This window comes from Aythya fuligula, chromosome 8 (genome assembly GCF_009819795.1).
Source record: "Aythya fuligula isolate bAytFul2 chromosome 8, bAytFul2.pri, whole genome shotgun sequence".
NCBI classification, from domain to species: domain Eukaryota; kingdom Metazoa; phylum Chordata; class Aves; order Anseriformes; family Anatidae; genus Aythya; species Aythya fuligula.
In genome coordinates this window covers 10985983-11002521 of record NC_045566.1, presented here as the reverse complement: position 1 = coordinate 11002521, position 16539 = coordinate 10985983, and the positions used below count along the sequence as shown (strand labels likewise).

At 52.6% G+C, this 16539-nt stretch overlaps 1 protein-coding gene across 17 annotated transcripts in view; it reads left to right on the top strand.

Annotated features, from left to right (window-relative positions):
* Nucleotides 1–16539, top strand: part of PTPRF (protein tyrosine phosphatase receptor type F) — a 365710-nt gene that overhangs the window by 298929 nt on the left and 50242 nt on the right. For 11 of the 17 annotated variants that reach the window (XM_032192683.1, XM_032192682.1, XM_032192676.1 and 8 more), the window contains 5 exons: nucleotides 819–1400; nucleotides 1960–2093; nucleotides 2843–2987; nucleotides 8129–8434; nucleotides 11170–11363. In XM_032192683.1, the coding sequence (XP_032048574.1) occupies nucleotides 819–1400; nucleotides 1960–2093; nucleotides 2843–2987; nucleotides 8129–8434; nucleotides 11170–11363 (1361 nt within the window). The remainder of the gene's footprint in view (nucleotides 1–818; nucleotides 1401–1959; nucleotides 2094–2842; nucleotides 2988–8128; nucleotides 8435–11169; nucleotides 11364–16539) is intronic. The other 6 variants (XM_032192691.1, XM_032192685.1, XM_032192690.1 and 3 more) reach the window with 1 other exon arrangement.

Genomic DNA, 16539 nt, shown 5'->3' with positions numbered 1-16539 from the left:
TAACTAGAGCGGTTCGTAGGAGGTTTAAACTTACTTTAGACTTAAATTCACTCATTGTCTTAACGTATTTGTGTACTCTGCAGATCTCTCTCATGCATACTCTCTTTCTTTGTTCTTTTGGTAAAATGGCAAATCTGGAAATGTTTGCTTGCAGTAGCTACGTTCTCATTAACACTTCAGAGATGTCAGTGTCACAGAGTTCTTGTGTAACAGTTTGTCGTCTGGTTGCAGTTTGACACACCACCCAGTGAAATAGTCGATGTGAAAGTTGGTAATTTCTCTGGCTGTATCCCTCCTGCATGCACTGTAATACTCGCAAGGCATTCCCCCATCAACCCATCTAACAGCACTGTCCATGAACTCCCCGGGGCCTAGGGTGCTGCCTCTGGAAGCAGGGGCGTAGCTCCAGATGACTTGCAGTGCTCCGATTGCTTTACTGTATCCCTTTGTAAATCAGCTGTAAACCTGGCTGCTGGGGCCGGGCCAGCCCAGCCCAGCAAGCACCTTCCCACTGCCAGCTGAACCCCCATGACAGAAACATTCCTGCATCCCCGTTGAATTACCTTTATTTAGCCTGCTGCTGGTAAGTGCGTCAAGCACGTCTAATAACATGATTGCTCTGTTTATCCTTCCATTAAGAACCACTTCAAGCAATATATGGTAATATAAAAATGCATGTTCTAGAGTATGAAATGATTTCTGCCTTTTAAAGAAGAATGTTAATGGGAGGTGGCAGCTCCATTTTTATCCCCGTGCACATTGCAGGGTTTGAGCTGACTGAATTATTTAAATCGCACCTCTCTGCCTTCCAATTGCAGCGCTGCCAAAACCTCCAACGGAGCCATTAGTGACTGAAACGACAGCTACCAGCGTGACCCTCACCTGGGATTCGGGCAACTCCGACCCCATTTCGTATTACGTCATCCAGTACAAGTCCAAGTCCTTGGAGGGTCAGTTCCAGGAGGTGGACGGTGTGGCAACGACCCGCTATAGCATAGGTGGGCTCAGCCCCTTCTCGGAGTACGAGTTCCGGGTGATTGCAGTCAATAACATTGGCAGGGGTCCCCCCAGCGAGCTGGTGGAGGCCCGGACAGGAGAGCAGGCTCCTTCAAGCCCCCCCCTCAAAGTCCAGGCGCGAATGCTGAGCGCCAGCACCATGCTGGTCCAGTGGGAGCAGCCGGAGGAGCCGAACGGACAGATCCGAGGGTACCGCGTTTACTACACCACCGACCCGCATCTGCCTTTGAGCATGTGGCAGAAGCACAACACCGATGACAGCCATCTCACCACCGTGGGGAGCCTCATCACAGGGACCACATACAGCATCCGTGTCCTGGCCTTCACTTCGGTGGGCGACGGGCCCCCCTCGGACATCATCCAGGTCAAAACGCAGCAAGGGGGTACGTATGGAGTGAGGTGCCGTGCTCCCGTGCCCTGCCCCAGTGGTGTGCAGCTCAGCTGTGTGTCTGCTCTGCACCAGGTGTCAAAGCTGCACTTGGTGCTCAAATGATTGCGTGTCCAAGTGGCATCCCCACCCCGCAGCCGGCAGATTTAAGCTGTCAGCTTGCACCAGGGAACTAGGATTGATCTCTGTGCAAGTAACGCAGCCCGCTGTTTTGTCTGGGCTGTGATGGCTAAAAATGTGACACAAGGCCCTGGATTTGTATGTTGGCACCTATGCAGCCTTGCCAGGGTTTGAGTACACGCGTGGAAGTAAGGAGCTGTGATGTAGTCGGGGTCTGGAAGTAAGCATGAGTCCCATAATCACCTGCTGGGTCCCAGCTGTGCTTGCTTGCTGGCCAGGATATTCCAAGAGCCCTGTACTGGTGAGAGGGAAGAAGGGAGGGTCCAGAAGGAGGGCATGAGGATCCTCCCAAGGTAAAGCATGGACTCTGCTAAGCCATGAGACTCTTCTCCCTGCATCTGCCTCCTGACACTAACCATGTGTTTGGTCCTCAGTTCCTGCCCAGCCAGCTGACTTCCAGGCAGAGGCAGAGTCTGACACCCGCATCCTGCTGACCTGGCTGCCCGCCTCTCAGGAACGCATTACCAAATACGAGCTGCTCTACTGGGAAGGAGAGGATGGCGTTCAGGTGAGTACCTCTGCTTCGGCAGCACTTAGAGCCAGACATTCAGCAGCTTGAGAAGGGGCTCTGCTTGAGCTGGGCTGACAACAGGACTCTTCCTTCACCATGTTCCTTCTGTCCCACGGGTGTGTGATGGGGTCCAGCAGTCTCGGTCTGGCTCCTGTGTAAGTGACCTCAGCAGTGAGTGTTGATTCCCAGCAAGGTAGCTGGTAATAGCTTGGGACTGGAAGGGTTCCAGAATGCAATGGCACCATCCCTGATGCATCTGTACTGCTGGTGTCTTTAAATACTTCCACATGGGTCTGAAATGGCCTTCAAAATCTGCCTGTAGCTCCTAGACTCTCCAGAGCACTTCAGGAGCAGATTGAGGCTGGTCTAGAGAGAGCCCTTCCACATTTACTGCCAGATCACTAGAAGTTCAGCTCTGTGCATATCAAAATTAGCACTGACATCAGGGCACCACAGTGAGCATTGTGCTGTGGCAGCATCGCAGTGTCCCATAGTCCTCTCCTCCCCCTGGGTTTTATAATGGCATGAAAGCTACCAAAAATAAGTGTCTGCCAAGTGAAGTGTCAGCAAAACCAGCCTTCAGTCAGGGCTGTTCAGGTGCGTTGGAGGTCTTGACTGCTTGGGGACGAGGGCTTCACTATTTCACAGGCAAACACCACGTGTTGGGAGGAATGTTGGAGCTGAGCACCAGCTTTTCTCTCTTCTCCAACTACACCAAATAACTTGTGTTTCCCTTCATTTGCCAGCAAAAGGTGGAGTTTGACCCAACCTCGTCATACGCTGTGGAAGGTCTCAAACCAGACACGCTGTATAAGTTCCGGCTGGGTGCCCGCTCTGAGCTGGGGGTAGGAGTCTACACCCCCACCATCGAAGCCAGAACTGCCCAATCCAGTAAGTGTTTGACACTGCCCTACTGAAGGCAAAGCAAAAGCAGTCCAGTTCCCATCACCTGGGCACGGAGCAGCTCGGTGCCTCTGCCCTTGGGTGACCGCCGGCGTGTAGTTTGCTAACGGGCGTAATGGGGAAAGTCAGCTGAGATTTTGGATCAGGGCTCTTTGGCAGAGGGGGTGCACCCAAGTGGTAAGTTCTTTCGTTATGTCCCTTTGATCATGCTGTCTTTCCCTAAGGGTAGGTTCATAAAAACTGATGGAGGAGTGAAACAGACTGGGAAATTGCTTTGGAGAGATTGATTTGAGTGGGTTTGTGCATCTCTATGAATTTACTCCCATGCAGACGAGCTGTCTGGATGGGCAGCGTATGGGTGTTCGCCTGGCTCTAAATGTGACTGTCTCCAAGCCATTGGATTTTCACCCCTTCACTCCCCATTCCAGCAGCCTTGCATCTCCAGGAGCCCTTCCCTGGTCCATACACTTGGTTGCAAGGTGAGGCATCTTTTGAGGCCAGATGTGCCCGTGGCTGTCGGGTAGCTGGAGGAGTGAGCTTGGGAGAATGGCTGTTTGGGTTGTATGAGCAAGCCAGGCTGCTGCTTCTGAGGCTGCAGCGCTGGGGGAAACCAGAACAAGCTGCAGCAGAGTTAATAGGGAGGCTAGATAACGAAGTGACCCAGGCAATATCACTTTCATCCTCACTCTGCCCCATGTGATCACAGAGCTGGAGTTCGCATTGCCCTGGTTGGCAGCTCAAAGAGCTGCGCATAAGCAGATTAGGGCTATCAAAGGGCCTGCGATAAGCTCGTTTTCACTAACGATTTTTGGGCTTGCTATTATGCAAAGAGCATTAAAAAGGGGAAAAAAGACATTTCCGTTTTCACCGTCTGTCTGGGATTTACTAGCCATGTGGGGTGAGCAGTTGGCAAAGGCAGCCAGCCTTCCCTGCAGGGAGGGCGCTGGCATGCACAGCAGCAGCGAGCCTGAGACGGCCATTAGAAAGGGAGCTCGGGCAGGGAAGAGCAGCTCTGCTCAGTACTGGAACGACCTTCTCTTTGAGGGAAACTCAGCTTCATTACCATATCAGTCGCAAGGATTCCTGCACCCTGTTAAGTGAGCTAATGGTGCCTCGGTGCTGCGAGATAGACAGGTATGAAAAAGGAGAGTGGTTCGGATCAAGCAGTTATAAATGCTTGAACATTGAGAACAAGTTCAGAGCAGGGGGATTTGTATGCCTGTTTCAGAAGTTTTGTATTGATAGGCAAAGGCTGAAGCAACTCCTCTGCCTCTCAATTTCATCAGTGGATGCTCATATCCTTGAACACAGTTAATCAAAGACAGCCTTGTGTGTAAATGAGTCCTCCAGGCTCACAACAGTCCAACTAAGAGCAGCCTTTGCTTTGTGGACGTCTTTCCATGTCCTGCTCCGTGTGCTGGCTGCTCACAGGAGATCTCAGACTGGTCTGTTTCTAAGGTTGTCACTTCACTGGACAGTGGAGCAGTAGCTTCTGACATCTGTTCAGGAAGAGAGATGGGGACAGGCTGGAAAAGATTCAGCCCAAAGCCACAGGAATAACTTGGTTTGTCCAGTAAAACACTGATGTACCTCAGAGTTCTTCAGTTTATCCAAAAAGCAGCTGGGTCATGGCTTATAGGCCCCTACTTGACAAGCTTTCTAATGGCACTCTTTATTCTCCAAGAAAAGTGCTTGACAGTTACTCCTGGGCTATTCAGTGAGGCTGACACACCGCAGGTTGAGGAGTCCCAGGGCAGGGTGGATTCTTACATCCTGGGGGTCTCAAAGTCAAACAGGTCTTTCGAAAAGCTTTGCTCTAGCTCAGCAGAAGTTGTGTGCACAACAAATGACTTCCAGGTAGAAATTCTTTGGTCTGCACTTAACACCACCTTGTGTTAGATGGTTGGATTGGTCCCCTGTGACCTTAAAACTTATTAATCTGGGAAGACTGTTGCTCCCAGCTACAAATTGGCCTCCTTCCTGCGCTCTTCCATCTGGCTGTGCTGAGAAAGGCTGTTAGATCTCAGAGGATGACATGTTCAGGTGGGGCACGAACCACAGGAGCAGACAGACTCCTGCTTTCCAAAGAGCCTGTCTTCAGGCTCTGTTCCTGGCCCTGACAAGCCAGACAGGGGTAAGGCAGGAGGCACATCATTGATAATGAGTCACTAATGGGCTGGAGGGAGGTGTCTGCATTGCTGCTGCTGGCTCTTCTCATGGCATCCCTGCTTAGGAGCAGTGGGGGTGTTTGTCCAGGAAGGCCAGAGGGGTGCAGAGCCCCTTCACACCCTCCCACCTGCCTCCTGGGCCATCTTTCCTGCTAAGCTGCTTGCTTAGCTGCTGGGCACCCTGCAAAAAGTACGGGCACGGCTGCTCCGAGGGGCTGAGGAGCACGGGGGAGTTCTCCAGGAGCCTGCAGCACCTCAGGCAGTCAGCGTGCTGCAGGAGGGGAGCGGCAGCAGCTCCGTGCCCACCAGGCCTCACCATTAACATGCTGTTCTCGCTTCAAGTCTGAAGGTGGATTTGAGGCTGCCTGTTCCCAACACGAGCAGTAGGTGGGCTGGAGGGGTGCACAGGGCTGGGGGGAGGCTGGATGGAGCAGCTCGGAGAGGGCAGTGCTTGCACCGTGTGCCTGTGGGTGCCACCCAGCCTGCTCTCTGCTGACCCCAGCAGGGCCACCTTCACTCCTTATACATTTTAAGTTGATCCTGCTTATGTTACCAAGTTTTATTTTGCTTTCTTTAAGTGTTTATCTGAGTTTGTGCCTTGTACATCATGTGTGTGACTCTTACCCAGTCAACAGCCAGCGTTTGACCTGCCCGTGCTGCCAGCCAAAATTTTGGAGAAGGAGCTCACTGCTGCATCCTGAAGGGTGCTGTGGAGGCCCAAAGCCAGAGCAAGTCTCTGCTGTGAGAGGCTTCTCTATAGACAATGGCAAAGGAAAGGCTTGCCAAGCTTCTTACATCTCACCTGTCCCCTCTGAGGGATGCCACCAGGCTCTGTCTTATTCTTTCCCTGAATTCACTCTTGCTGTTGCTTTGGTGCTGTATCTTCCTACTCTCTTCCCTGCCACTTCTCTATTTGATTAACCAGAAGTGTGTGAGGATTCGTTTTCTACCCCTACTCCCTTCCAGTACACCAGCTCGCAGGGCCGTTTCCGCTCTGCGTGCCTCAGGAAGACAACTGCCTGCTTCCACACATGGCTTTGGCTTCTCTTTCCTCCAGCACAGCCCACAGCCACAGCCCAGCTCTGCCCAGGCACCAGCTCTGCCCACTCTCCCTCCATCTTTCCTCTTCCCAGGCTCCGTGGATGGGTCCCAGTCCCTGAGCACAGAAGTGGGCACTGAGGGTTATGAGCAGCCTGCAGCTGCCTCTGCAAGCGGGCGGCTCTTGTTCCCAGCAAGCAGAGGTCACTGGTGGCATTGGAGGTCCGGTTGTCTCCAGCTTTTCCAGATCTTCTTCCACTGCCATCCCATGCCCAGCACACTGAGGCACAATTGTTGGGTGTTTTAATTAGCTAAGCTCCCTGCTGCTGTCCGGGGTGATGCAGGTTGTGTTCTCCTGTGAGCAGGCAGGCCAGACTGTCCCTGTGCCCCCGAAAGGCGAGCTCAGGTGCACTGATGGCTTCAAGGACTGCAGCATGGGGAGAAGCACCAGCTTCTCCTCCTGCATTTCTGGGTTTCTGGGTGCAGTGAAAAGGGGAAAGCAGCCCTTCACTCACCATGGCAAAGCAAGATGCCTAATGTACTCCCTTATTGCTTGGCCAGATGTCTTCGTAGCAACAGACGTCTTCGAAACAACTGTGTGTGCTTTTTTGATGCTGGTGCCCTGCCCTCTCTGCTTAGGGCTCTTGCTTTCCATGCAAGCACCCAGGGATGCACCCATCTCCCTTGTCCCTTCCACAACCACATGGGCTCCTTCCCTTCTTTTGGCTTCTGCCCTCATGATAGACACATGAGCACATCTCCCCTCCTCTTGAGTGCCGCCTGCGGCAGCAAGGTGCAGCCTGGACAACACAAACCCCTCTGCATGAGGCTGCGCTGTTCTGTTACTGGAGGCCCTGTGACATCTCCGTAGCATCCCAGGCCAAATGAGGGGGCTGCTGCTCCTGTGACAGGGCTCCCATGCTGCCAGGGCACTGGGCGGAGCAGAGCATCCCTAGGGCACTTGCCCAGTTCGGTGCCTTTTCCAGCCTTACAGAGCTATTGTCCTGCTGCAAGATTGCCACAGCCCTCAGTCATCTCTCCTTTCCTGCTCCCTCTCGTTCCCCAGATTTGTTTCACTTCTTTTTCCCAGCAATGCTGTGTGGACAGGACCGGTCCTCATCCACTGCCCAAATGCTCTTCCTCCCCTGTGGTCAGTTAGCACTGCTGGGGCTTAGAAGCTGCCTCAAACCACAGGTGGTTTTTCACCTGGGAGGGATCAAGACCTGCCTACCTTCTCCAGCAAGCTGCCGAGGCAGGTAGCCAGTTTGGGAGGCACGAAGCAGCCAGTCGCAGGTACGAGGCACCCGTGCAGAGCAGCACACCCGTGCTACCTCCTGGTTGTGCCCGGCGCCTGGCTCCCTCCTGGGTGAGCTGCTGCTCGCTGCTGACAGTCGGGATTTCAAACTCTGCCTGGGCGCACCCCAGCCAGCCTCAGCCACCCGCCTTCCCTGCCCTCTGTTGTTTCCTTCACTTGTCTGGGAGCGGGCTTTTGTGCAGTCTGGTGTGTGAGCTTCTCCTTCTGCCATTCCTGCCTTCTGTAGCTTCCTGCCTCTTCTGGCTTCCATCTGCTTCAGATCCTCACTGAGAGCATCTCCCTTCTCCTTACCAGTCTCTCTCTCTCCCTTCACTCCTATTTGCTGTTTGTAAAGTCAGTGTCCAGAACTGCACTGGGAGAAGCTGTTCCCTGATGCAGAAGAGCATTTCTGGCCCCATGCTGTTCATCAGGCCTTCAAATACAAATTGCCCCAGTGCCATCTTTGGTGACCCCCAAGGAAGGCAGGCAGACATCCAGGAAGCTACTGGCTGCATTTTGTGCATCCGTTCGGTGCTCAGTTGGCTGGGTAAAAGTTCCCTGTGCATTTTGGTTTGTCCTTCCACTCATTTCCCTTCATCTCCCCACTTCCTTCATTTATTTATCCCCAGCCCCCTCCGCCCCACCCCAAGAAGTCGAGTGTGTAAGCACCAGCTCCACCACCATCCGGGTAAGTTGGGTGCCGCCGCCTGCCCAGAGCCGCAATGGGGTCATCACCCAGTACTCCATTGCCTACCAGGCAGTGGAAGGAGATGACAGCACCAAGCATGTGGTGGATGGCATTGGACGGGAGCACTCCAGCTGGGAGATCAAGGACCTGGAGAAATGGACCGAGTACAAGGTGTGGGTAAGGGCTCACACCGATGTGGGGCCAGGACCAGAGAGCATCCCCGTGCACGTGCGCACTGACGAGGATGGTAGGTGTTACCGAACTGCTCCCTCAGCTGCCCCGGGGTGACCAGTGCTGCCCTAAATGAGGTGTTTGCAGAGGGGAGAGGGAGTGGGGATGTGATCCCTGGCAGTGCTGCTGGGAGCAGTGCTTTGGTCGGCTGCTTCAGGCAGCACGTGAAGGCGTCACGGTGCTTTGGCTTTCCGGTGCTGTATGGTGGTGAGTTCCCTTTTCCTGAAGGCATCGTGAGCTCTGCCAGCCAAAGGCTTCTCGCATTGTGAGAGCAGGACTTAAAGTTTACTTGTTGACCTGAAATCCAGCAAACTAAGAAGGAGAAATGAAATCCATTTGAAACTTGTAGATATCGCAGGAAAGCTGCTTCCCGCCCCGGCTTCCAGGCAAGCCACAGCTTATATAAATCTGCTCTTCCGCTCAAGAGTCAGAATATCGCATGTACAGAGCACTTTACTGGAAACGACAGCTTTAAAGAGAAATTGCTTTGTATTAGCAGGGCTGTCAGTTATGTCATCATGACTTAAGCCATTTCCTTTGAAAGTGCCAGAGCTCAGGGTGACAGTAGGAACTTCCATGGCTTCACGCTGACCCCAGAAGCTGCAGATTTAATGGGAGGAGAAAGAGGCGCACCATCCAGGCAAAGAAAGGATGATCTCTGCATTGCCCAGGCAGTAGCAAATTGAAACCAGACGTGTTACGGTTCCCCTAAATGGACTGCCACTGTCCCCCTCGTCTCGGTGGCTCTGGAAGCGGTGTCTGGGAATGCTGGCTGACGGCATGCCTGGGCTGGCAAACACATCTGTGTGTCTCCTGCTGCCTGCATTGTTTGCTTCAGCTCTCCTTCTGCAGACTTGTAGCCCAGGGGAAGCTGCTACCCCAGAAATGTCGCAGCAAGCGCTCTCAGTTTTTGGGCACTGGGGTTGGACGTTCCAGCTCAGCTGTCAGGAGTGATTTCACATCCCTCTGCCACGCTGATGCTCAATAGGTAGCCACGCTAAAGGAATGAGAAATGCTAAACTGCCGTCTGAAAACAAATTGAACTTGCCCTCTTGGGTCTGGGATGCAGCGTACGCCTCCCATAACAGGGCGACTTCCCCTCCTGCAGTGGGACGGTGTGCCCTGAAACGCCGGGCTGCTCACACACACAGCTTCGCGTGTCCCCACAGCGTCCCTGCACCATGTCCTGCCACGGCCTCTCACCTTCTCGTGGCAGCAGAGCTTGACACACAGCTTCCCTGTGGTTCTCAGGGAGGATCTTGCTTTTTGCTCGGGCTCCTGGCTGTGCATGGGGGCAGGTGCCTTGCTAGGACAGGAAAACCCTGCGACTTGTCCAAGGTCACTGCGCTAAGTGAGCTGGATTACAGCGTAGGCTGCTCCAGCCAGGAGGAGGTAACTACTCAAGCACAGCCCCCTCCATTCCCGTATCTTGGGCTAGCCTCACAGTGCTAAAATGCTCCATTCCTCCTTTCTCTATTTTATTTAATTACGTACAATTAAGAAGGACATCTGGGGAAAATAATGAATTGCCCTGCGGCTTAAAAACTGCGCGTACCTGCTGGGTAGCTGTTTCTTCCCCATCTACTTGGTCGAAATAGCAGCATTCATTATGTCTGCTTGTCAGCTATCCATCCCTAATTATCTAATACTGATTGTTTCTTGCTGCGTGGAGAATTGGGGCGGAGGGGGTTCCAAACCCCTGGACTTTCCTGGGCGCTGGGAGGTGGAAGGAGACGTGCAGCAGAGGTGTAAGGATGGAGCCCAGGCGCCTCTCTGGGGTGCTGGGCACTCTGCTGGCAGCCCTCCCCTCTGCAGGGAGCGCACAGCTCCGCGCCCAGCCGCTTCGGGAGGCAGCAGCTCTCCAGGAGCAGCCAAGAGGCTAATTTTTTAGCATTGACATTTTTGTCACAGTCGATGCAAGAGCAAAAAGTAATAAGGAGGTAATTTTTCCAAATGGTAAATACGGTATAAATATATTTTTAAACGGGCCTCACCTTGCAAGAAAATTGATATTTTCTGGGCAGTGTAATTTTTCATTTTATTATCAAAAAGCATTCAGCTAGCCGTGCATGAAATACAGTCCCTAGAGCTGTCACAATCCCCACAGGCCCCTTTATCTGTCTGAGTTCAGTGACTGCTGTCTCTGAGCTCTGGGTTATTGTTTTAGGATGGTGCTTTTCCCCCTCATTAACCTCTTGCTGTCGCAGGGGATGAGCATGCACACGCTCTGGCTGGTGGCAGGTACCAGGGCTGCCCGCGAGGCAGGCTCAGCACCCAGTCGTGCTACCTGGGGCTGCTGGACTGCGTTTAGATGTACGCAAGGGGATCTGAGAGGAGGAGGTGTGCAGTGACAGGCAGGATGCAAAAAGGGCTTCAAAACCCCTGCCTCCGCTTCGGGGCACCCTGAGCTGCAGGTGGTTACCATACTCTTTATATTCTTGTATTGCTCTTTGCTTCTGGCCACTGCTGGGGGACAAGAAATGAATCTGATCTGGCACAGCTGCTCTTACAGGGGTATTGGTGCATATCGCAGCCCTGCTCTTTCCCACTGAGAGCAGCAGAAGCGCTGGGACAGGGTCAGGGTTATGGCCACACTGGAAAACCGCAGTGCGACCTCCCGGGCAGGTGCAGGGGACTCGTGCCAGCAGGGTCATCCTTGCAATGAGGCAGAGGGAAGGTAGCAGAGGAGTAAGAGCTGGCTGACAGCAGTTGCGTGGTGCCTGCTAAGTGTCCATCCCGTGTGTGTTACAGTGCCCAGTGCCCCACCACGAAAGGTGGAGGTGGAGTCTGTGAATTCGACCGCCATCCGGGTGAGCTGGAAGCTGCCCATCTCCAACAAGCAGCACGGGCAGATCCGGGGCTACCAGGTCACGTACGTGAAGCTGGAAAACAACGAGCCCCGAGGGCAGCCAGTGATCAAGGACGTCATGCTGTCGGAGGCACAGGTACGGCACGGGGACCGCGGGCTGGTGGGCATGGCACCTTCCCTCTGCGGAGGGCTGGGCTGGCTGGGCCCAAGCATTTCTTGGCTGCCCCTTGCAGCTCTGCAGCGTGGGACACAGCCCTGCCTGAGCGGGGCGAGCAGTTTATCCACAGACCGTGGCTTGCAAACTGGTAAAAAGTTTACTCAGGAAAAAGCTGCTGTAGGAAAGATGATGTATCGGGTGATGCTCCTCTCTTCCCCCTTCTCCCACGTGTACCTCTCTCTGCCTGCCTCATCCTGTGCAGACTCCAGCTGGAGCAATTTGTGTTTCGCTGGTCAGGTTATAACCCTTTGGAGAGTTGTAAATAAGCCTCAGCTCTGCTGCTTTCGTGCTGCTGACTGTGTGCAGAGCAAAGCCCCTCTCTGGGCAGAGCCCGTGGGGTGCTGCCTGCCCGTGGGACGCATGGGGTAGTTGGGCACCCTCAGGTGGGGACAGCTGCCAGGCTGGGCAGCCCTGGCATGGCTCAGCAGAGCTTCCCTTCCCTCCTGCTGGTGCTAGGCAGGGACTTGACCTTGAACTGCTTCTTGAAACCAGACTGAAGAGAAGCCACCTGAGTCCAGGAAAGGCTGAAAGAAAAAGTGGTGAGATTCAGGCCCACATCGCCTGTAAACAGCTTCACCTTCTGCCATCCTGATACCACGCTCTGCTCGTATACATGCAGTCTCCTGGGTACCTCACTGGCACTTAGCCAGGGCCCCATTCCCACCCAGAGCTACAGGCATGGTTATGGGCTCTGTTCAGACCCCAGAAAGGGTACTAGCCTCTTTCCCAGAGTCCCGGGAAATTTTTGGTGCCCTGTGATGATACACAACTCCTCTCTGGAGCAAGGGTCCTTCGTCGTGCACGACCCGTGCTGTTCTCAACAAAGATAATGGTATAAATGAAGTACAGGATCTGCTGCTGTTGGAAGCGACGAGTAATCGATTCAGAGCTGGCTTGCTTGAATGATGCCCAATATAAATACTGGAGAGCTGCAACGATTAATTGATCTATCTCCTGAACGCAGCTGTGAATCATTTATACGTTTGTCAGTGGGGAGTGCAGCGCACAGAGGCGGCTTTACTCCCCATTCATATTCTGCAGGATAAAACTCAGTAATAACGTGGAAAGGGAAAACTTTAAAGAGAAAATGCTGTAAGGGTCCTCGCAGTGTTATCTGGGGCACATCTCTGTTTGTTTCAGATGTTGCTTTATTTTAATCATTAGAAAAGCTACTTGCTGCCCTGTACTTATTCCAGGAGGATATAATCTTCCATGTTGTTGGAACAAATGGTGCTTTGTTGTTCAGCTGGAGTTTGGAGTTAATGGGTTGGTCTCAAGCGTAGGTGGGTAAAGCTGGCAGTGTTCTTGATGGTGTTTTCACATATTTTATGCTTGCCCAGCCAGTTCTGCTTTCATTCCTTACTCATATGCATTTTGGAGAGAGGAAGGAACCCCACACTAATGTGCAGAGCCACTAATGTACCAGAGCCAGAAACTTCCCAAGGACTGCTGGATTTTGCATGGCTCTGAGTGTGTGCAGTTGTCATCAAGGAGGCGAGTTGCTTGAAGTTTCCTGTCCTGTCAAACCACTTAGCAGTCTTTCATATTTGGTGAATTTATGTGGGAAAGTCCTCGATTGCTGCAGTATTTATGTGCTGGCATACACTGTGCTGAGTGCATCTGCTGAAATTCCTGAATGGAAGCGAAGGCCATGAGACAGTTGCACAGAAGTGACTGCTGTGAAGGAGTCACGTCGCTCGTGGGATAAACTAGTGATGACCCTGCAGGGAAGAGGTTTCGCTGGCTTGGCAGAAGAGCTCTTCATTTCCTGAAAGAGCGAGAAGCCAGGCATGACCTGTGCTTGTGGTGAAATGCATCTGCTCCAGAAGCTGAAGAACCCTCTGAGAGCTGCCATCTTTTAGTACAGCAGCACGTGTCTTTGCCAACAGCCAGAGGTATTTTCAATGGAAGCAAACAAAGACTGACTGGTACACCTGTCCCTGAAGGTCACGGGATGTAATGGAGTCCTGTTCAGTACTCATAAACATTCCTAACATTTAAACTGATGTACAGGGAGATAATTAAACTGATTGAAAACGTGGGGTCAGAGCAGAAATTCTCGGGACACGTAGGCAGAACCCCTCCTCGTGCCCAGACAGGCTGTCTGCTGATGCTGAGGAGGTATGTATACCACATAATCTGCTTCCTGCAGATGGTACGAAGACACTGGTATTAAAGCTGACTCGTGATTTCTGATGATTGAAGATGAGAAATAGAGAGAGAGTAAACGAAGATGAAAGGAAGAAGAAAAGGGAATGGAGATGTTAGCTATGCAGATAATACAGATTCTCAGTTTTCAAAACCAGTGGAGCGGAAAGGATTCAACCATCAGCAGTGAAGTGGGGGCCCTGGTGCTGGAGAGATCACATTTATTTTGCAGCCTCCTGCCTAGGGAGAATAATCAGCTGTCTGGAAGGTCCTGTGATGGAGCTGAGGCTCCTCACTCCTCTCTACGGCTGTGACTGATGACCTCCATCAGGTTTCTGTGTGCCTTCTAGCCTGAGCTCTCACTCCTACAGACAGACTCATGGACCAGCAGAAGTGGCTGTTTCCTGGGGAGGAGCGCCCAGTGACAGCGACTATCCCACCCACACCACCTCCTGCAGCCCCTGCCGTCGTGGCTCAGCCAGGTCCCACAACAGGCAATGGCAGAAGGTTTGTTTCTGTGCCCTGGGTCTCCTTCACATCTTGTCATTGTAGGAGCAGGTTCCTGGCTGTGATCATCCCGGCACGGAGAGCGCCTCTGGAAGGAGCAGGGCTGAGCCCTGCCGCTCGTTTGCGCCCTCCAAGGCAAGCAGCTAAACCTGGTGTGAATCTAGGTGTTGGATCATTGTGTCCTGCTTCCAGCCTGCTTATCCTCATCCCAGAGTGGAACATCTTTGGGGCGTGCTTTCTCCCCTACCCTCGACTTTGTGGCACCTGCTGGGAGCTGGCTGGATACAGCTGGAGGTCTGGTTTTGTGGAGAGACTCCTGCCACCTCCTCCTCCCTGCAGAGTTGTAGCAGGGGAGATGTATGCAGCCCACAAGAAGGACTGCAGGTTTCTGGGAAGACTGTGTGGTCTTCGCAGGTGGCACTTCTCCATCCAGCGTGGAGACTGAATGCATGTCCCACCAGAAGAGCAGGAAGAGGTAACGGCAAGCACTTCAAGCTGCTGGAATGAGATCAAAGAAGATGGGAAGCAGAGACTCCTGTTCTCCCTGGGCAGTGCCCACCCCAGGCGTAACACAGAGGAATTTACAGCCTCCCCCTTTTGCTGGGTGCTAGTCAGGGATCCTTATCAGGATCTGCTTGGAACAACTCCTGCTTGTGCGCACCTAGGTGTGGAGGTGAGATACACCCTGCTTCCTGAGCGGAGCAAAACTGAAAGGCACAATCCAAAAGGCATTGCAGTAATGGACAAAGAAGTTGTGGAGCCCACAGACTTCTCCATATCCAACAGGCTCAGCGCCCTGAGCTTGCATCTGGAGTTTCACTGTTGCACCACGGTTGCTGAAGCAGAGAGGAGGATCTGCAGGAAAACCCAATATCTGCATCCCTTAGCTGGGGCTGCTCAAGAGGGCTGGAGTCTGTCTTTTGTAAGAGCCATGGTCAGGGAAAACAGCCGTTCCCTGGTGAGACATGACTATACTGTGTGGTGTTGAAGTGTAAAATGAAACGTTAAGGCATTGCAGCTGCCATAAATACAGACTGTTAGCTTTAGCACTTCCCTGAGCCATCCTGCCTCATGCGCACAGTGCTGTCGGAATTCTTTTTATGACAGCTCCTGGGCCTTTCAGATCAATTTGTCTTACTGACCAATCTTCAGCATTTAAGAAGCAATTGAGCAAGTTTAGGAAGGAAATGTTTTGATCCGCAGATGATATTTTCATAATGAAACTGAATTTATATCAGGCTATTTATGCAGGCCTGGCTTTTCACTGTTACTCCTCCAGCACAGACCTCGAGGTGTTTCTCTGCACTCTGATCTGATACAAGATTAAAGGCCACTGAAACATCGGAGCAAACACAGTCTGAACATTAAACGTTGGCCTAATATCCTGGTGGATAATAATCCCCCTGCTGCGGTGTGAGAGCTGCGAGGTGAGGTGGCCTTGCTCTTCCTTGCAGTGGGGCATCAGCGTCTGCTGCTGGAGCTAAACGTGGACAGCACTGGGGCAGCTCGGGGTGCCACCACCCACACGGCCATCGTCCACCAGGAACAGTGTTTGAGCAGCAGTGTCCTTCTGGGGGAAAGAGCCGCCAGGCCTCACATCCTTCCTGTAGCAAGATTTTTTTCAGGCTGTAGATAGCAGGGCAGAGCACGTGGCTGTTGGCCGTGGGGTGGGGTGGCCGGTGTAGGTAGGACATCGGCAGTGGCTTGGGTTCAGCTGAGCACACAACACTGGAAATAACACCAAGGTGCTAAAAAGGGGACCTCTGGGGACAACAGTGGTCAGTCAGGGCTTTGACTTTTGACTTTATAGGAAGTCTTCAGGGACAGCTTGACCTCTTTGCTGAAATTAAATTTGAAGATGGCTTAGCAGGACAATTCTTTTGCAGTCGTATGGCATGAAATAAGTGAACTGTAAGAAAATCTTAGAGGAGCATTTCTCCCATAGCTGCTTCTTTGTGAATTCAGAAAATGAAGTAGCAAATATTTTGAAGGCATGCCATGTATTTTACTTCTGAGGAGAGTTCTCTACCACTGTGATAAGCTCCAGCCTGTGAAAGCCACCTCAAATAGCCTGAGTACAAAAGACAACTTGTAGCTTTAATACCATTTAGTACTTCCGCAGCATCAGCAGGTTCCCAGGCACTTCAGCAGCATTTGCTGGGCTTCCCAGTGTCCTGAGAAAGTCGGGATCTGAGCGCCATTTCACAGCTGGCGGTTCAGGCTCAGTGCAGGGCTTGCCAAGGCTCACGCTGTGAGTCAGGGGCAATAATACCTATCTTCCACTTTCATCTCCGTGCTTGAACCCATCGACCGGTGCTTCCTCCAGGCAGATTCAGTAACCTGAGATGTAACGCATCACCTTGGCTGAGAGAGCTCTCTGTGATCTCTGCAAACCTCCCTTTGGTGCATCAACCGCAAAGAACCACGCTGCTGGCATGCC